At 41.1% G+C, this 22,199-nt stretch overlaps 1 protein-coding gene across 2 annotated transcripts in view; it reads right to left on the bottom strand.

Moving 5' to 3' along the window:
• Nucleotides 1-14,910, bottom strand: part of atf6 (activating transcription factor 6) — a 30,525-nt gene extending 15,615 nt beyond the window's left edge. For both annotated transcript variants that reach the window (XM_069695056.1, XM_069695054.1), the window contains exons 1-10: nt 14,680-14,910; nt 13,565-13,641; nt 13,058-13,136; nt 12,575-12,672; nt 11,832-11,958; nt 11,359-11,562; nt 9,761-9,930; nt 2,163-2,348; nt 1,822-1,913; nt 148-291 (exon numbers count right to left, since the gene is read on the bottom strand). In XM_069695056.1, the coding sequence (XP_069551157.1) occupies nt 148-291; nt 1,822-1,913; nt 2,163-2,348; nt 9,761-9,930; nt 11,359-11,562; nt 11,832-11,958; nt 12,575-12,672; nt 13,058-13,136; nt 13,565-13,641; nt 14,680-14,773 (1,271 nt within the window). In that variant the 5' untranslated portion in view covers nt 14,774-14,910. The remainder of the gene's footprint in view (nt 1-147; nt 292-1,821; nt 1,914-2,162; nt 2,349-9,760; nt 9,931-11,358; nt 11,563-11,831; nt 11,959-12,574; nt 12,673-13,057; nt 13,137-13,564; nt 13,642-14,679) is intronic.
• Nucleotides 14,911-22,199: the final 7,289 nt, after the last annotated feature.

Below are 22,199 nucleotides of genomic sequence, written 5' to 3' on the forward strand. Positions count from 1 at the left end.
CCGGAGGCAGTCAGAAGGTTTGGACAGAGCTGGTAATCAGTTGACGCGCATGTTTACACGTGCCGTAACGAGCGCAGGCACAGGTGCATCCTGACCTAGTGGGTGAACACAGTGTTGTGACGAGTGCTAAGGATTTTAGCGCATTACCTGTCGGCCATCTCAGAGGGGCCGCTGCCGAGGGGCTTGGGGCCCATCACGGCCTCAGTTTCTGCCTCTGGCGAGAAACCCAGCAGGTGTCTGCCGCTGTGCTGCATGGAGGCCACCTCGAGCTTGGAGCCGCCCTGAAACAGACTGATGAAACAAAAAACGGGCGAGGTCAGGGAAAAGAAGACAGGTGAGGTCAAATCAGGACAATTGAGTTGAAGGAAGCAAATTCAAACAAAGAACTTGATGCTGGGCTTAGATGACCGCTGAATTCCATGTGGCCCACATCCTGTGCACAGGAAGGTTTTTAGCCACAAGCAGAATCTGAACTCTGATCTCCGCTGCACAACCCAAAGCACAGTGGGGCACACACACACCAGAAAAAATACACACAGTCGCTTACAATGGTATTACTACACTGGGTGGCATTTTCATTTCAAAGGGATCTGACCTCAAAGCGGGCATATTTTACATTCCAAAGGAGAGCCTAAACACAAAACACAGACGCAAGCTCAGGTACAGGCACACACAGACTGCAGCTACTGTAAATACCACGAAACACATAAAAACATTCATGGTTCCTGGGGAACTTATTCATGTTGAAGCTCTAGAGAACGACTAAGACAGCACATTTCCAGCACAGAGAACAGACCAGATGATCGGATCCAACAACTCGATGCTTGCATCGTTGTGGAGAAAGTTATTCCCAGCGGAAAACAAACATTTTTATAAAATGAGAACATTGAATCTTGCCATTGTAGTTGAAGGTGAACCGTGAGCTCGACTTTGTCTCGAATTACACAATCCCTCCATCTGCTAGCTGGGTGGAATCAGGCTCTTTTTTCCCCCAGTGTGGTTTTATATAACTCATTATAATTTTGTCACAATTGTTAATATTACAAGAAGAGGTAAGAAAAACTGCCACATTCAAATGTTTTAAACGTTTGACTTCTTTCTTACTTTTGTAGCCGGAAAGATTTCGTTTCACATTCACGAGTGGGAAATGTTTACTTTTGCCACAACCCAGCGCTGTGTTTATTCAGGCTTATTCACCCATTACTCATGAAGTCCTATAAACTCTGGCAACAGCATCACAGGACTGTGTTGTACATACAAAAGCAATATGGCACAAATGAACTCTCAATTGTCACTTTGGCTTCCAAGTAGATCTGTTTCAGTCAGGATGAGACTGGACATGTACCATATGTGCAGTACAGGACAACATACCACTTCTTAGAACTATTTAAAGGAGAGCATTATGACTTTAAATGATAAAATCGGTCACTTAAAGTAAAATACACAAATCTTCTCTGTTGGCAACTAATGAATAATTTTTTTCACTTTACAGTTGACAAAAGTCCCTAAACTTTGTTCTTTGGGGGCGAAAACAGAACCTATTGCTTCAACGGAAAATGTCCTACACTGTTTTTAATCAACTTTTTTCCCGCACAATCTCTTACATGTGAGGCGAGATTCCCACAATGAGTCATGGGGGCTTCCCATTTGTTTTCCTGCAGTAATCAAGTACTTGTCACAGTGATCTTTGTGTATCTTGAACCACAGTTTCTGCCATTATGAGTGTTCTTTTGCTTTGAATTGAATTTCAGCCGCTGGACACAGTCATATTACTGTGTAGGGTGCTTCAAGGAATACAGACATCCACTGTCCCACACCCACCTCATTGGTCCAACATTAAGCACAAGGAAGCACAAGACCACCATGAGACACACAGCTCTCCTCTTGGGTGCCGTTGCAGTGAGTATAGTATTCTGCAGGAAAAAGGAGAGAAACACATCATAGTCCAAACTACAATCACAGATACACATCAAGTATGGGTGTAGAGTTTTTGTCTTTTCTTGTTAACTTATTTGCAAGTTTGCTGTTAAAAAAAATTAAAAAAAAATCTCCATTTGTTACTTCACAAACTTGTAGCATTAACTGTGAACATGTACTGTAATCTCCACAGAAGACTAGGCTGTATGGAAGTGCTCTCAGAGCTGTGGATTGCAGCCTCTCACCTCACTCAGCATGCCCTCCAGCTGTCTCTTGAGGTTGCCATTCTCACACTTGAGCACCTCATTCTCGGACAGTGCCATTTTTAGCCGAGCTTCTAGCGAGAGCAGATACTCTTTCTTCTTCTTGCGAGACAGAGAGGCCGACTCACGGTTCTTTATCATGCGCTGCTGCCTCTGGGACATCAGAGACTTCGGAGGGAGAATGTGACAAAGACAGAAACAGGGACATAAGAACAACATGGGACATAAGTTATTACTCAAGAAAAGACGTGGATTTCATCCGTCATCCGCTCACACCTATCTAAACAAGGAAGAAAGGTAGCTAGTGTAAGATGGCAGTGAAATGCCTGCCTGAGCCACCTGTTGGACTGTAGATCATAAGTTCCTCTCACTGGTCTGACATCATGTTTATCTATATTCTCAAAGGATTTGGTTTAAGGATGGATTTTCATTCACAGGAGAATTAATTTTTTCGATGAAATTACCAGGAAGATTTCATGGGAATGACAAGAGCCCTTAAGTGCACACAATTGAGTTTCTGCTTGAAAATATTTACAACGAGATTCTCTGAGAGGTCAGGAGGTCGTCTGCAACGCCTCTGTTCTGTATGTGAAGGAGGTCGTGTTTACCGAGTGTTTCACTCTTTGAGAAATGGGTTCACATCGGAGACACATAAACATGGGGGCACCATATACGTTATAGGTCTGGATGTATAAAAGCAAGTCTAGCCAAAGTCAGTCTTAATTGATATTATTTTGGCCTTACACACTCAAGTTATTCTCTAAATAAATACACAATATTCATCTTTTTTCTGTTTAGATTTGCTCCATTTGTTTACGAGAGGCTTTCTTACAAATCAAGACAAATATGTCTATAAAAAATAAACAAAATAATGAAAAAAAATACAGAAGAAAAAGTTTAAAACATTAGCTGCGGGATTCTTTCCGCTTGACGTCAGTGTGATGAGAACTGAAATCAAAGTCCGGCATGCCAACCCAAATAGTGCATATCTTAACATGACCTCTTGCAAATTAACACAACCCATGGCAGCGCTTACCCAAACACCTCCATTGTCCATGCAGTCCCTGGCTACCCCTCTAGTGCCCTTCTCCAAACACAAACACCCTCCCCAGGGTAAGTCTCTTAGATCCTGGGCCTAATAGCCCCGCTGGTGATTAAGTTATTTGGATCCCTGTATTTGTGTTCTGTCTCCTGAGAAACCCCTCTGTCTCCCAGCCCAGATCTGGGAGCCGTGCCACTAGGCCGAGCCTGGGAACACTGCAAGTAAGCAGTTACCAGGGAGTGGAGAGCAGGGGGAACTTCACATCGCCTCCACAATGAGGCTGAGGAGGAAAATGTGGGGCAGGGGGTAAAAAAAAAAAAATGGCAGAGTGGCATTTCTCACTGAAGCCCACTTGAATGGATGAGAGGCTAACACTGATGTGGTTCAAACTATTTAAGTGTGGGTGGGAAAAGTCAACGAGGAGCATGGCACAGCTGTACAGTGGCCAGCTGCAGACAGCTGCTGGTGCACCGAACAGTGCCGTGTGTGAACGTGTCTAATTGTATGATTGTGCTTCAGGGTGTTGCCCAAAGGGGATTGCCTGCTCAATAACTCCTCAACGGATGAATACAGGAGAAAAGAGAAAAACAAGTGAGTTGCCAAGGCGACAACGACACATCCCAGCATGCCTGACTGTGCCAGTGCCATTGAGGATCTCAAGGGTTCCTCCGGAAGGAAAAGCTGGATTAACCATTAACCTATCCAAATGGGAAGGGTTCCATTGAACAGGTGGGGGTTAAAATGGTGATTTAACTGTAGGTTATAAACCCTAAAAACTGTGCCATGTGTTCCACAGGGGAAAAAAAACATCAATCTACAATGTTTAGCTTTTTACATATTTTGCACTGCAGTTCACTTCTTCAGCGCTCAGCTTCACCACATCCGCATTTTGAAATCCACCGAGAACTTACATTGTTGTAGGTGTTATTAAAGGGTGTTAGGGTTAGACGTTGCAGCAGAGCAAAAGCAAAGCAACTCATTTTACGGGTTTAATGGATGTCTTGTGGCTGTTTTTTGCGTTGCGATATTTAAGGTCATGTTAGTGAAGAAACAATTCACACATTTCACACTTCCATTTGATACATTACATCAGGGTTTTGTAAAAAAAAACAAGAAAAAAAAAAGGACTGCCTGTCTCTGTTATGTTGTTAGTAAAATTTGAGTGGTAATGTGTCTGGTGTGTTTACAGTAGTGCAATATGACCAAAAAAAAAAACAGGTTTTGCACATTGTAATGAAAACAGATGTGGCGATAAAACATAAATCAAACTCTCCGGTGAAGTGAAACAGATTTTCAATGCATCATGATTAAAACTCAACTAGTGCATTCCATTAAGAGTCTTGTATTAAACAGTAGAATATGAAGTATTGTTACACCCCTAGATTATATGATAGATTTTTAACTGTATGATTGTTAAATAATCTGACAAAAATCAATACTCTATCGAACAGGATCTGAGCAGTGTGATGTAATGTTTTAGAAAGATGTTTTTAATCAGGTTTCCTTGTTCCTGTCCAGCTTTGGAAATACACTGATATTGAAGAACAGACATAAAAGTATAAACTTCTGGGCTACGTGTTCGAGTCCGACTGATGCTGGATTCTTGAGGCCGATACTGACATGATCAATTTTACAATTTAACGCTAAATGTTATCTTATATATATATATATATATATAAAACTCACTTTGGGTGAAGGCAGGGTTCACCCTGGACACGCCAGTCCATCACAGGTCCAACACAGAGACAGATGGAAACAAAGACCATTCACACCTAAGGGACATTTGTAGAACCACCAATTAACCTGAGGTGCATGTCTTTGGATGGTGGGAGGAAGCTGGAGTGCCTGGAGAGAATTAACACAGGCACAGGGAGAACATGCAAACTCCGCACAGAAAGGCCCAGGCCCGGATTTGAACCCGGAACCTATATCGCCTCACAGCATAATGCTAACCACTGCACCACTGTGCCGCCGCTTCACTAGGAATGCAATAGTTATAAATAACTCTAAATTTAAAACCAAAAAAACATACAAATGAAACAATTTCTAAATGATCCCAATCATCTTTTTCTGTGATAAAATGTTTCCACATCAGTGCATGTCAGACAACATATACAACAATACTGATATATCTGTGAAAAGCCAATATCACCCTTTGAAATTGTCTGACTGATAAATCGGTCGAGCTCTACTAGGTGTAAAGGACCGCTTTCCCTTCAGAATCACACCATGCTGTCCTGGGGGCCCCGAGCATAAATCCTCCCATCCTACTAATAGCAGGATTTGTTGTAGCCTGCAATTTCAGGCTGGAGTGTTTTTCAGTTTGTCTAAAACACACACACACACGCATGCACACGCACACAAACACAAACACACATACGCATGTGCACACACAGACACACGCGCGCGCACACAGAGCTAAATCCCCGGCTGTGTAGGAGCCCATTACATTACACTGAGCCAGTCCCTGATGGCTGTTTACAGCTGTCGCAAAATGTTTCATCGTGCACAACACCTGTCTGAAGCATGTAATCACTACCAGCCGTTTAACGCCCAGGCTTACATAGGCTACCTATAGGCCAATATATGCTGTACTGTGAGAAAAAAAAACCAGAAACAGTGACACATACACACAGACATACAGCAGATACAACACCTGGCACAAGCATGCCATCTTTAAAGGCATTTTACACATCCTCCGGCCTAAAGTCCACCAATGTGCTGCAGCCAAACCACAGCGAGTGAACACAGCTGCAGGGTCCGAACACAGACACACACTCTCTCACAGTGTGAAGCCACACATGAGCTTCTTGTTGAGCCACACAAACAACGCAGTCTATTGAAATCACTGTAGAGTGCATATGACAATCATTTAAACATACAGTATTTGTCCAGCTTTTACAAAAAGATGGTGTAAAAAAATGCTCAAGTTGCTATTTAAGATGCCTTTTTAAGGTCCACTAAACTACCACAACTTTCTCTTGAGAAATAAGTATACAGAACTACTTTCCCCACTCTCACAATTAATGTATGCAGTCCCTCCCCTTTAATCACCTATTGTAAACTTTATTGACTTTGGTATGCTTTACAAATAGCTAAGAGGCATATTAGTTTTGGCTTCTGGGGTTTGAAATTCCTTGACACTGCTCTCGAGGTCTGGCACAAAAAGTGCTTCTCCAGACTCAATTATGCCCACAATAATTGGACATGCTCCTCTCCGCCCTCTCAGTGGCCGACTATTTTTACAGCCACAGGTCAACTATTACCATTCGTTAAACAACAGACACTTTTCAGTTGAGGTTAATCATTAAAAAAATGGATGGAAAACATGGTTAATGTCAAAATAAATGAAGTAGACTGATAAAATAAACCATTGTGACATTGGGTTGTGACTCATGTTTTTCATGTTCAAATGTAACAGGGCCACACATTATTCCTACAAGATGATAATGGTGGAAAATTTGGTAAATTTTCTGCAGATGATTTAAAGGGACGTTCCACAAATAATTAAAAACACGTGTTCAGTAATGCATTTTTGCAACTTCATTCATTTTAATATAAGCCCGAAAATTAGAAAGGGTGTGAACGTGGAAGTCCTTCTCGCCAAACAAGCAAGACAAACACAGGAGATGGAGAGAGAACATGTTTCTCAACTCACTAAAAATCAGACGAGAGCGAGACATGACGAACTAGAACAAAACCTGAAATGACAGAGAAGTTGCTGCAAGTCACGGCATTTCTCGGGCTGTGCAGCAGAAGCTGACAGTCCTGACTAGAAGAGGAGGATTTTGCAGTTTAACTCTTCAGAAGAAAGAATCAGAAACAGAGCCCAGTAAAGTTGCCTCAGGACTTTATAAGAACATCTCCTACCAAAACATAAGAGCAGCACGCATAAAAGAGGGCGAGCTTTTATTGAGACCACAAGCACGTACATAAACAAAACATACTATAACATAGTTTTCTTCTTTAATTTTGTAATTACTGGGGCAGTCTGTGCAGCAGTTAACAGCACCGTATGAGACTCCCTGACATCTCAGTTGCGTGTGTGTCTACTGTCATTAAACCAGCCAGAGAGAAATTAGTCTGTCCCGGAGAAACATTGTGTGTTTGTTTTTCATGTTTTTGTGCATGTGTCTTTCTGTTCACTGCAGCTGTCCTGACATCACCCCTGAACGCAACACACACACAGACAGATCTACCCTTGGTCATTCACACTGAGAGCCATGTCCTGCTCTGACACGGTTCTACAATTACATAACACGTCCATGTTTCCGAAACCCCACAGGTACAAACAACAGCAGAGGCCGGTAATGATCATCTGGGATTGTTTGTGGTTCCATAAAAACTTCAGTAACTCTAACAGAGGTTTGGATTGAGTTACCCCCTTTTTGAAAATAAAACTATCTGATTAAATGTAGAAACTATTGTGCGTCTCTTTTTCTTAGGAAGAGGTAAAAACTTGTAATAAAGTCACATGCAACAACCATTTGCATGTCAGCACTTAATATTACATCATTTCAACGTGCTGCTGCACCTGGTGAAGATGTACCTTTTGACTAGCTCTTCATACCACGGATCAAGTCAAAAACCTTGGAGTCATCTTGGACTGTGACCTTGGCTTTGAGTTTGACTTGCATTAGAAATATAACAACATTTTCCTTTTATCATCACAGGAAACTTGCTAAAGTCAGACAATTCCTCTAACAGGCTGACACAGAGAAACATGTTTGGTTTTTCTAAAAAAAAAAAAAAAAAAAAAGGCTACGAGCCACTTGCAACTTGTCCAGAATGAGTTCGGACAAAGAACAAACACAGAACATCTAATGCCTATTTTAAAGTAATTGCACTGGTTCCCCATTAGTTATAAAATTGTTTCTTGGATGTTGTGCTGGTTTTAACCTATCAGGCTTGCTTTTAAGGTATGCCCAAGCCTAACAGATCCTTCAGATCCTCTTCTGCTGGCCTCTTGGTTATTCCCAGAATCTCTACTAAAACGTATGGGGAGTCTGTTTTTAGCCACTGTGGCCTTGTGCTTCGGACTAGTCTACCTGAGGATCTGACATTTTAAAAAGAAAAAAACTTAAGACATATCTTTTTAGCTTGGCTTTTAATTGAGGTGCCCTGAATTTTATTGTTTCTTTCATGAAAGGTGTGACAAATAAAACCGAGTTGAGTTGAGTTGATTCAGGACTGAAAAATTATTAAATTTGATGTGATATTTTGGTTTAAGGTGAATAAATGTTCCTGAGTGTCATTCTTTTTAGAAGAAAATAGTAATTTGCATCTTTTCCTGACTGGCATGGTCCAAGCAGTGGAATAACTTTTCTGCTCAGTGTGGAAAAATTCATTCATCATTATATATAATAAGTATAAACGCCCTTCCATCAACACTATATTCTCATATTTGAAACAAAAATTAAAGTTAATGGTTTGTGAAATTAAAACAAATACAAAAAATAGGTGAAGATGAGAGAGTTTAGGTTGGACGGGATCCAGTCCAAGCGAGAACATGGCCACCACAACATCACAGCTACACAGTGGGCGACTGCATGCACGCCCATGAGGCTGCTCATAAACATGCAGCTGCATGCAAGTGCACACTGGCAAGCCCTTGCATGTCCACACAAGAGTGCCCTTAAGAGCGTTTTTTTCTATTTCTGCTATATTAATTGAAGGCACATGCACTTCTACGACACAGGTGGTGAGGAAAAAGTGTTTGACAAGGATGTCAAACATTGTGTGCTCGATTTTTTTTGTTTGGGATATTAGATCTCCATTCAGGCACACAGGGTTTGGGAACATTATACTACTTTAGGGTTTAGTGTGTGGAGGATTTAGGTTGATCTATTTGCAGAAATGTAATATTTAGAATTGTTTTTATTAGCGTATAATCACTTGAAAGAATTGAAGAATTGTGTTTTCATTACTTTAGAATAAGCCTTTCAAAATTACAAATATATGCTCCGTGGAGCTTGACAGGATCTCATTCCGGCTTTTGTCAAAAATAAAGTTGGCATGTAATTTTATCTACTGACACGCTGTGGCGCTTCTGCTGGAAGAACATTGAATTGGCTAGAATGGCAGCAATCAGCTCCCATGGCCATGTCGGAGCCGGTACTGACCTGATTTCACATAAAACAGTATACCATTTTGTAACCACAGAGAAAGAGGTTCATTGGTCACCTTGTCAACATACACAGAAACTTGGGTAACCATGTTGAGTCACAGACTGAACTGACACACAAATTAAGGATAGCTGGTTTTGTTCTTGCCATAATAAAAGAAAAGTAAATCTGCCATGCTTGCAAACTGGGATAGCATTAGTATCTCCCACATAAGAGCGTAAAGTTATGTTAAGGTCAACCATTTAAGACAAAGTAAACCATGAAAATATTAAAATAAAAGGCATTATTCATTTTTGCCATTAACTTCCTGAATTATGTTTCATTTTCTGGATGACAGTTCTTAAAGCAGGAGTTTCAATTTTGTCATTCAGTACTCTTCTGTTCCTCTAAACTGTCAGTGTTAATAGACTCACATCGTCATCTGAAGAAGGGGTCCGAAGTGTGACAGAGACCACTGGGGGAGGAGCGACAGGGATAGGCTTGTCCTGGGTAAGCGTTGACATAGCAACCACACTGCCAGCAATGGCCTGTGGCGTCTGGATCTGCAGTAACTGGCTCGGCTGTGACAGCACAATTGGACGACCTGCAATGAGACGCAAAACATACACATCATCAAATTACAGGTCTTCGTTATAATATAATCCTATTTTTACTATATGATTAACATTGACTAATGCAGACTGCGATTATGTGTGTGAGTGAGTTTGTTCCTGTTTTTATGTTTCTATCCCACATTTGTCTTTGCAGCAATGACAAAAAGATTTATTCTACTTTTCTATACCAGCTAGAAGCTGTTTAAAGAGCCTCCTGCTGCAGATGGTACAGTCCAGTCCTTTGAACCCCCTCCCCACCTCTGCTGACCTGCATTAACCCCTCGTCTTTAATGGGACTCATTGTGTTTCAAGTACAGGTGGAGAAGATGTTTGCCCTCTTGACCTGTGACCTCTTAAACTTTCACATTCCAAACTGAGAGGCGTGTGACTTGTATGTGCATGAACACACATACATGTGCACGTATGTGTGTGCCCACATTTTAAATGGCCAAAAAAGAAATAAACTAGCGAAACTTCCATAAAACACAATGATGTCCATGTTCATTAATGTCCTGTTCATGTAAGAAGCCTCCCAGAGTGGAGCCCACTATTTCCTTAAAAATACATGACTGCACTGGTTACAGTCTAACTTGGAAATAATGATCTCTGATTTCTTTCTTTCATCTCCCTGATGGATAGAGTTGTGCTCCTCAGCTGTGAACATTGAGGAGATCTTAAATCAATGAGTTTCATGACGCCGAGCAGGCTTGACGGGACTTCCATCTGGGGTCCAACACTTGGATGTCTCTGCCTTAAACATCTGCCGTCTTGGCCGTTACCAGGCAGACGGGAGAGCCAAGTTCAAATTCACTTCAAGAGAGGTCAGATACTCTGCCCACATGGGTCCCAGGAAGTGACATAAGTATTTGCATTGGACTAGGTGCTGCTGACAGAGAGAAATTGGTAAACCAGGCAGGCTAAACCACAAAACAACAGAAATAATGGAATGAAGGCAACGGCAGCCCATAAATACTCTTTGGTTTGGATTGAGGCAAACTTTCTTAACTGGGTATTTATGATGGTAGATTGCCAAAAGAAGGATCGTTTTTACAAATGTAGACTTAACTTTAACATATGGTCACACACACACACAAAAAAAATCATGTTTGATGGATTTATTATGATCTAATCATCATAAAAGCATGGAACACTGAGGCTCTCTGATGAGCAAAAACTGAGGTTAAAGCACCATCTACTGGCCAAGACACAACAACAAAATTGTAGTTGAAGCCGGAATGCCAACCAAATTCATCAGTAATGACATGTTGCTGAATTACAGTGAGTTGCACAATACTCTGAGTGAAGAATATCACACTGCCAGTGCCTGCTGATTTGCCCAATGCACTGGTCTGATGCAATCCAGTGTGATGAGAGGCAATGGGCCCAAGGTGAGTCTGTGTTGCAGTGTGCGCTCTGACCTGCAGAGGGTGCTGGTTGGATGTTGACCGGTGCTGGTTTGACTACAGGCAGCATGGTGGTCTGCAGGGGCTGGATGATGATTGTCTTGGCCTGCAGGGGAGCTGCTGATTGAGCCAAGGGCACAGCTGTAATCAGTGGTTTGGGCTGGATGGAAACCGTTGGGCCAATCTGAATCGGCCTCTTGACTTGCTGAGCTGGTTTGGCTGGTGTGTGTGAGTGTCAAGGGACAGGGATAGAAGGAGAGACAAGAAAACAGGATTTATGTAAATATACGTAAGGCTGACTCTGAGCTCAGGTAAGTAAATGTGCAATTACAGTTTCAGGGTACTTTAAGAGGAGATTTTTTTTTTTTTTTTGTCAAAACACCACCTCTCTTCTGATGACAGCCCACTTATCCTCTATTCATTGTCTTTCTCACATCCCAGAATTCTGCAAATCAAGATTGAGGTGCAGGAATTTCCCTTGTTTTCACCTCGTGTCACCTGACCGGTCCTCTTTATGGGTTTCTTCGCAGGTGCGGGAGAGATTTCAGAAAAGCCACTGGACTCTGAGCAGACTGAGACGGGAGAGGGCTGTGACTGCAGAGACAGAGCTTCATCCTGGATTGAGAAACACATTATACTTAAACTAGAATCCTGTATCCCGTGGACAACTTTTTATTTAGATACCAGCAGTAAACACAGGTTCAAATATGTTTTACTTTTGTGAAGTCATTGATATTCCCGTCCTTGTCAATATTCAAAAAGTCTTGTGGACAAATGTGTCCTTGGATTGAATCAGGATGATTCTATTATTAGACAAATGTGTGCAGACTGTGTTGGGGCCAGTAAAAGACGTAACCCTTGTCCTTGTTTTGACACACTGTGGGAACATCTGCCTGCTGAATTATGCTAATATGCTTGAAGTTGTCAGCACCTTTTTTAACGAGGGGTTGACACACAGCTCTGATGGACAGTAAATCATTAGTCTGACAAGGTGTTTAAGGCTTTTGTTAATAAGTCTCTCAAGTGTGTGCGGTGACTATCTGAAAACCAACGAGCAGCTGTCATTGTTTGGACACCATCTGGTGAAAATTTCCTTTGTTCCTACCACATACAACAATGGCTATATATGTCAATACTGACAAGCAAAAAAATAAAAGGTTAAATTTACATTGGACATATAATTCAAATGCTGAAGCCCAGGAAGGACATAGAGCTTGAGACAGTGACTTACTTGTAAGGAGTATGGGGACAAGGCCTCCACAGCGGCAGGAGAGGGGACAGAGCTTAGAGTGTGGGCAGGTGACAGAGAGTCCACACTCACCTCACCATCTGGATGCACAAGGACACACAGAAAAATGCCTCATATTTATGATGTAGGTTCGTACAGCATAAGTCACTATGTCTTTCAAGTGTCACCCAGTCAAAGCACTTTACATTTCAGTCATAAAGCAGGGATCAAAATATGAAATGCAAATCAGTTTTTTACAATTGCTTCAGGAAATAGTACTTCGAGTAAACATTTTGATGGGTTGTTAGGTTCAGAAAAAATAATAATAATAATAATAATGTTAACAATCTGAGGAAAGCATTCCTCTATTTTCCTCAATATTACAATTAAATCTGTCGGCAGCAAAATAACAATTATTGCTGATAATATTCTATAATCTCATTTCACGCTGAAATGTGACACATGTAAACACCCGTGTGTCTGTACCTGTGCAGGTGCTGCTCGTGTCCATTTCGTTCCACAAAGGAATGTCTATATCAAAGTCCAGATCTGCACCTACTGAGGCCTGGGAAACCAAACACACACTTTATAAATAACTGACTTTTTGAAAATGCAGATTGAAAAGAAACATAAGGTATGATAATCAGTCTAAAATATCAGATAAGAAGATATGATTTTTTTTTTTTTTAAGCAATGCCAATGTGTAAATACGTTATGTCATACAAGTCAGAAAATGTTCGAGAATCAGTCGACAAACCTATCGTAAAAATTCCTGTTATTGCCTACGGTAAACTCTGCCTCTACACATTGTATGTTGGGTGCTGCTGTTCTGGTATCACCTGCTTTTCCATCATAATCTAACATGATTATTAGTGTCAGCGCTGCACCTTCATAAGCAAATTTCACACTTTTTTAGATTCCTGTTGCTCAATTTTAATGTGAAACTACGTTTCAGTTCCCACTATTTGCATTTTGAGAAGATGAGTCACTCACGTAGCCAGCCATGTCGAGGGCCTGCAGCAGCTCATCTGCATCTCCCAGGTTTTCTAGCTCATCAAACAGGCTTATGTCTGTGGAACAGTGAGCATACAGCATACAACATGAGTCGTACTGCTTTCAGTCCAATGCACAGTTTCATTAGGAGACTAATAAAAAGAAAATACAGGTACAGGCACACTCAACAAAAATATAAAAACAACACTTGTTTTAACTCGCACTTTTCTGGGTTATCTGTAACCATACAGTAATTTGTACCCAAAACTCTCTCTCTATATATATATATACATATATATATATATATTTTTTTAAAGAACACTATATTGCACATTTTAGACTGGCCTTTTAGCGTAACTAGATAGTGCTGCAGTATGCAATGAATAGTGCATGTGTGCATTATGTACTCTGGGAAACTAATACATTTTTGTCATAAAAAATACAAATATAACACCATTGGCCAAACAAACAATAATACATAAATCTCTTAATTTAACAAAACAACAAACAAAGAGTGAATTCAGCATGAAACACGAGCAAAGGAAACAAAACAAAAGTGTTTGCAACACAACATCAACATACTAATAATCACAGGATCAGGTGTACGATATGCCAATATTATTAATTATCAGTAAAATGAAACGGCGCCAGATAAAACTATTGTATACGTATTCACCTTTATGTCAAATATTTTCATACATTAATATTCATCTCACAGTAAAATATGTCACTTCAGCTGAGCTTAAAAATTAGAGCACCAAACCATGTTTTTTGGGGGGGCGCATGTTAAGCACTGTGAGATCCATGTGGCGAGTGTTGCATCTGGATTACACATTTTTAGACAGTGCACTGTGCAGTCATAGTGCTGATCATTATTTACATCCAGGCTGAGCAGGTTACATCATCTCAGCATCTGCAGCTAATGTTAACCGGTTAGCTCAGGCTCTAATTGTAGGGAAACAAACATCGACCCCACACGTGTGTACGCAGGTTTTTGAAATGACATACGTTTTATAAATTGTATCTAATCTTGTGCCCTTATGATGATATCCGTTATTTTCAGCTGGCAGCTGGCTGTAGCTACCCATCCATCTAAATAGAAAGTGTTAACTCACCCCACTCTCCTCCATGGTCAATGGAGATGACGCCTGGCTCACTACCCATCGCTGATTGATGATTTTCGAAGTCTAACGTCAAACCGGATGACATCCTCCTGTGAATTCATTAGTAACTTATCAAACTGTACAGGCTGCGATCAAGCAAGGACTCAAAGCATTGTTCGTCACGGCTGTCAAGTTGGAAACTTCCTGCTTGACCCAAAGATACACGTCTGACTTAACCGTAAATCTACGGGTGCCGCCGAGGGACCGAATTGTAGCGCAGCGAGAACAGGACTGCTTAAAATGAGTGCTGGTGATTATAAACTGGGCCAACAGAGGGCAGCAGAGCACCGCGTGCTCCACGGCTTGGTATGGCGAGGTCAGTGTTTTAAATAGGCCTCTGGAAAGGATGGCACTGAGTTTAGAAAAAGTGAAGTGACACAATGTGACGGCTTAAAAGTGAAATTCTCAGGTATTAAAGGGCACAACTCTCGGATTTCAGTTGTCAGGCAGAGGGCAGGGTTTCAGTTTTACTCAATGGTACTAGTTTCACTGACCTCTCAGCATTATCACAGGATAACAAAGGCATCCGTCATTAAAATCACAGAATTATTTTTGTTCTGATATGATGCAACAATCATACAAAATAAACCTAAAAAATTGGAACGCTGCAATTATAAAAACAAAAAATATATATTCTACGTGTAGGCCCTCTCTGGCGCCGCCTCTGGTGTAGGCTCCTTAATGACATTACATGTATACATAATTGTTTTTATTGTGCAATATTACAATTTATAATTAAAAAAAACTTGAATAAACACATTCATAAATATACATATATTTTTATTTTTATTTTTTTAAATGTTTAAACAAAAAATAAATAAAGGCAACACAGGTGACCTTATTCAGCCTATGAGCACACCCGCAATCAAAAGTTACCTGACTTTTACTTCCTGTTAGTCGGAGTGCAATGTTTTGGAATTTGAGCATGAGCAAATAGGCGGATTGTAATGGATCATAATGGATCGTTTTTTTACTCCATAAACGTCCGCGTGTGGAGATCAGTCAAAACCTGGAAACGAGAGTGACTGTGAAACTTAGAGGGTCATTTAGGTGATGTTGAAGGTCTAAACACAATGCTGGTAGTCACTGACCGGCACCAATAAAAGCTGGATTTTGAAGGTAAGAAAGATACCTCTCAGGATGTTAACATTACTGCAGATGATATGAAGGCCCAGGACGGACAGTTCCTCAGATATACCCAGCAGGGCATGCATGGTGAAAATACAGCATGTACAAAGACATAGCGTTTCATAAAACTACCTAAGGAGCAGTGGGGATTCCTTAACCAGTAAGCTGTCACTGCCTGCTGTAAACACTGAGAAGACACGAACCCTGTAAAGCAACAAAATTATTGATGCCTCTGCACTCAACCCCGACAACAGCTGCATTTTGTTATGAGGATGTCTATCGGGTAAGTGCATTTTCCTCTCTGTTGCCAATTATACATTTAATGCATCCAGTGATTGAGACACAGACTCTGACACGTTCTAATTTATCTTTATGTGATGCTCATATTACATCAGGTCTAACAGTGATGAGTCCTGGTGTTGGTAACTGGCAGCATGAGTTTGGGATCTGGGGCTGAAATGTAACATTGTTACTCTGTGTCTGTGTAAAAATTTATATATCAGAAATGTGGTTGTGAACTTTTCATCTACATCACTTGGCCTGAGTATCTCGCGTTGTGTTAAGACAGAATGACATTGTATTGGGTACTGCGTATTTGAATGTGTGCGTATGTGCATCAAGGATGTTGCCGCAGTGGTGACCGCCTGTATCTCTCAATTGGACATCTATTGATGGTCAGTTTGTTTGAGTCCCTTGTCGTAGAATCTGTGAGCTCCTCCCTAAGGTGGGGTAGCCTGTCACTGAACTTAAGCAACAGTCTGGCAAAGTCAAACCACCGTTGAGTGCAGAGAGCCTTTGGGTACCCTGATTACCTCTAGACAAGTATGATTGTACAAGTTTGTGTCTTTGTGCTTTTAGCCGGTCTGTAAGGGAACTGTGCCAAACAGGAACTGCCTACTCACCAGGCACACATGTATAGATGGAAACCAGTTCTGGTTTTCGGACACCAAAGATCTTCAGGCAATGCAGACCAAAAAGCTTGCTGTTTGCTGAGGTCAACATGTGATCTATCTGACTGTCCCATTGCTAGTTACTCTGGATGGTAGGCCCCAGGACTTTGACTATGTCACAGACTTCCAGTGTGTTCGGGTCAATGAAGAGCGTCAGGAGGGCGACTGGATGTCTCATGGGGGTGACCTATACAAGTTCAAACCCTGTCCTTTACACCTCGCTCCAACAGTACCACGTGGATGGCGTCTCCAAAAAGAGATATTTATTGATTTCTAAATCCACTTCTCCACACACAAACACGTGAGGCAGCTATCTAGGGCGCCTACGTCACATAACTGATCTTAGCAAGCCAATAGTTGCAAAAAGAGTAAACGCGGAAAATTAAGCTCTTAATTGTGCAGCATAATTTAAACAGAATTATGCACTACTGAAATAGAGGGGCTTTTTGTGTTGTCAAAAAAAGAGTCAAACAAGTGAGTGGACCTTGATTGTTTTGCCAAATCACACTGTTTACAGACAAACATATCTTATCCATTGAGGTGCACAGCACATTCAGTCTGTTCTCTACATCACAGCGTTTCAGTTTAGGTGGCTGCTGAAGCTCTGTGTCTGTTCTGTTCATTCATCCAGTCGGTTCTCCGTCAGGTCAGAATGAAGTCCTCTGCTGGACTGCACACTTACTCAGGCTTCATTAGTTTGTCAGTTTCTCTATGTGCATAAAAAGCCTTCACAGAAGAAAAATAAATACACTTCTATGTGTTTCTAATGTAGTTTCTATTAAAACCGATACGTTTTGTCCATAAACTGATTTGTATTTTTACTATTAGTCAGCCTGCTTTTTACCAGGGTGCTTAAAGAGTGGCTGCTTATGAAAACCACTGTGGTGATCTGAGTTGGTGTGGATTGGACGGATGGATGCTTCCGTGTGGCTTATTTGCTGCTGACCTGTCACTCCTGATGGGAATTGTTTCACGACAGGGAGTACAAGCATCCGGCTTTGAGCCCCTGTCGTGCACATTGATACCCTGTTTGAGGACAAAGTCTCTGTGACTGCACTCCAGGTTTATCCATCATAATCCCAGTTCTATGAGTAAATGAGTGGGGAAATGTTATTTACATGGATCTGTATAACATTTTTCATTACATAGAAGAACATTTGTAAAAAGAGACTGATATGCTATACTGTATAATGCCTGGAAAACAAATTGTATATTGCCTTTTGTGATCTGGAAGAGCTTTGTTGTGTTAAATCACTTAGAGCCACTTCTTATCCAGTTAAACTGTAAACATCGGACAGACACGTACAGTATGTAACAGAATAAACCAGCTCTTAGACTTTTTAATGTTGAAATTCCACCGTCAGTCATTGGTGACACTGTGTGTTAAAAATCAGCAGCAGGTGTACAACGGGCCTAATCCTCCATGGGCATTTCAGGCCGTAGCAAGATTAACCTGAGGTGGTCTGGTTGATTCCCTGCTGGACTGGTTCAGCTCCTCTCAATCAGAACAAGCCCCCCACTCTGTCTTATTAACTTATTACTGCTAGTTAAAGACTAATAAAGAGGTCACCCATCTGCCTGGAGTCCGCAGTCCACCTATAATATAAAACCTAATCAGCTATTTTAATCATCGGTAAAATCTGTATTGTTTATACTTGGCAAGACTCTTTATTTCCAATATGACTGTGTGTGTGCACCTTATCGGAGTATAAGGTTACACTGCTAACAGATCCTAAAAAGATCAACCACGTGTCTGCTTCGTGCCAACCTGATGATGATGACGAAGCATGTCTGATTGGAGTGATGTGGTAATGGACGATGTCTTTAGTCTGTGGACAGTTCAGGGCTCATCATATTGATTGTGTGTAAAGCCCCTCAGACTCAGACATGGACAGCAGATTAACAGGTTAACCTGATATGTTGTTCGAACGATTTAACAGAACATGCATGTAAAATGGATTAGGGGCTTTGGCCACATTGCTGTTATTGAAGAAGTAGCTTCAATATGTCTTCTTTTTTTTGGTCCGAAACATGAAAAAAGTCATCAAAGTCATCAAACTATAACTTCATATGAATGGACAATAGCAACCGCGCTACTTGTGAGTGTCTAAAATCCTCCGATAATGAAGCAGACTTGATAAAATCATTATATTGTATTAATATTGTAATATTGCAGTACTTTTAAATTTAAATCTCTGTATTGTTACAGTATTTTTAGACTATTAAACTGGCATTTCCACACTCTTGATATAATGCGGAAATGATGACTACCAGTGTTCATTTTGGATAAAGCAGTTTATATTTAAAGATGAACTGAGTTCATTTATAGTGTTGTTACAATAAACAACATCTCGGGTAATAGCAATTGTACCATTATTTTGTTTTAATATTTTGCAGACTTCTACACAGTGGTAACAAGATTGTTCATTGTTCATCAGCAATCAAATCACTCAGAACAAAGCAGTCACCCAATTTGAACCCAACCTAAAAGTTTAACAAGGCTTGTCCTTGGTAAATTACAGTAAACTACTGGCAGCTACTGTTGTCAGCTTGAAACTGTGTATCTACTGTAATCTACAATAACAATTTATTATTGTAATAAAAATATTGCAGTACTCTTTGCAGAATCTATAATAATATAATATAATATAATATAATAGTCATGATGGCTAAATATGATCAAATGTAATCTGTATATTAGCAAGTTAAGATGAAAGGAGTTAAAACAACGTGCTGTTGTTCTCTAGAATCCAGTAGCTGAATGTACTTTTGCTCACAAATTGCTCAAAACTTTTTAACCTCAGCGTGTTGTCCTGTATTGCTGAATGTAAACATAAATAAAACGAAGACCCCGCTGCTTTCACAGACAGTGAACAAAGACAAAAAGTCCCATGCTGATCACCAGACAATGTAAACCAAATTAGGCACAGAGGAGGAGAAACAAGAGGTAGATGGTGTTGTTCACGGGACATAGGGCTCTTAATTAGTATTCGTCACGAAAAAAATTCATTTAAGGTTTGCAGAGGCCTCTTACTGTGTCACTTCAGGACCCTTGGTGGACTGACAGCCTGTTTTCAATCAGGCTCTCCATGTCTAAAAAATGTTTTGCTGCTGCTGAGTACATGTCACTGGTGTTGAAATGATGTCTGAATACTTGTTTGGTTTTTGTGCAATTGCAATTATGCACTGGTGTTTCAAGAAAAAGCTGACATGCACTAACTACTTTCCTCCCATGTGGCCACACGAGGGAGAAGAATTTCCTGGTGAACCACGAACCCAGCAGTGAAAAGGCGCAAGAGAGTTGGAAGACGAGCTTCTTCCAAGCAAAGAGAAACCCCTTTGCAAAAAGGGAGTTCGAGCTACATTTCATCTTTTGTGTGCCAGATTGATGACCTATGAGATGGATGATGTTCTGTAGTGCTGTGTGGCATTGTCTTATCCCAGCCCGCACAAAGAGGGGGAACACTTATCATCTCAGGCTTATGTATAGAGCAGGGGGCAGGGGTTGTCAGGATGGTGAAGAGGGTCCAGGAGGGTGGGGGGTGGCGGAGGTCCGTCCGATAAAGCGTGATGGAGATGGGCTAATGACAGCAGAGGCAGATGGAGAGAGTCATCTCCCATGACGACGCAGCCAGAACCTCCATCCTGAAGCCAGAGAGGGACGGAAACAGAGAAAGTGGGCCAAAAAAGAGAAAGACTGAAAAAAAGATTTGGTATGTGTGTTTCAGTGCAGTCATGATCTTCATGGTCTTTGCAATGGTCTTTTAAGGTGACCTGTTTTAGACTATTTGCTATCGAGCCTTGCATTGGCCTTTTAGCTTTGAATTGACTTGATAGCAGGTGGCCCATGTTTGGTGAGCTTGGTTTAGGATTAGGCTTTAGGACATTGTTTGGTGGGAATGGGGCTGTGAATACAAAGGGATTAGTGCAAAGGGTTGCTTCACTGACAGAGTTTGTATGTGTGTGTGCTGGAGTGGGGGGAGTAGGAATCTGAAGTTGATGGATGGATGAGATAATCACCAAAATAAAACATTGGCTCTAATTAGGCAACTTTTAAAATAAATATAATAAAATGAAAAACAATGAAAAGATTATGATGGAATAAATACAATGTAACAAAAATAAATTTAAAAAAAAGTCGATTTTGGGGGCAGCAAAGGTTTTGATATTGTGAATTTATGTAAATTAAAAAAAAAATTGCAAATTTTGTGAATTAAGAAATCGCCAATTGCCAAAACGCACCTTTTTTTTTTTCTAGTTCCCACGTCCCCCTCTAAGTGCACTGGAGAGAAAAAAACGTCCTACCAAAATCATCTCAATGCCTTGAACCATGTGCCACCATTAGGGACACACAAAGAGAGATCTGACAAATGACCATTTTAATGTCCCTCTTTGACTTTAATGAATTTATACGTTATCTGGCCCTAATGGAGGCTGCGGCGGAGGGGCTGGCAGCAAGGCCATAACAAATGAAAAGCTCTGATTAGTGTAGAATGAGCTGAGAAAAAAAATGCCATTCATCTTGGTTAGCATCCTCCTGTGCTCTTTTATGGTTCGCTGTTACAAGGACGGTGGAGCCGGGGGTGCTTGTCCCATTAGCGGGGCAGCCCAAAGGCCCGCTGAGTGGTCAGCAGCCCGGCGTTGACGGAGCGTCTGCCCGCTCTGTGAATGCCTCAGTGCGGCTTGACTCCTGAATAACCTTCTGAGGTACCGGGAGCTTCACCCCTGCATGACCCCACACTCTGAACAGGGGTGTGGGGGGACTCCGGGGGGGTACCCAGACCAGGACTCGCACTAGGTAAAGACAGGAGAGATCCCCTCAGAGAAAGACGGCAGGAGATTCAAAACACTGGTTTGCATTTGAAATGTTCACAGGTTACAGATTTAAAAGGCTTTCAAGCAATTAATTCGAGGTAATAATACACATTAACGCGGACTGTGAGGGAACTGGGAGGCAGGTTTTTGGGGTCATTGTTCTGTTTCCACTGCAAGAAATGTGAAATGAATGTAAACATTGTGCCAAACTGTATCAAAAGGTCATCATTATAGCCTGTGTCTGATATGTGTAAATGAATAAACTGTATAGATTTCTCAAAATAATAACAATAAACAAATAAAAATGCTTTCAAAATCATGACGGTATTCTATCTTATCTAAACGTGTGTGGCAAATGTCTGTTGTTTACATTTCTTTATTAGACTTGCATGCTGCAGCAGGTTTTGGTGTTGAGGGAGATTGCCCAGATTATGTAGAGAAAATGAGGAAAACAGGCTGCATTCAAAACCCATTTTATATTTTTCGTCTAAGTAACATTGCACAGTGAAAATATTGCAACACCGTGTCACTGCAGGAGAGATGTTTCGTCATGATCGTGCTGGAGCTTGATATCGACCA

Source organism: Brachyistius frenatus, unplaced genomic scaffold, assembly GCF_029030835.1.
Source record: "Brachyistius frenatus isolate BFR_SWC_R1_liver_20210118 unplaced genomic scaffold, ASM2903083v1 Contig_18, whole genome shotgun sequence".
Classification (NCBI taxonomy): Eukaryota; Metazoa; Chordata; class Actinopteri; family Embiotocidae; genus Brachyistius; species Brachyistius frenatus.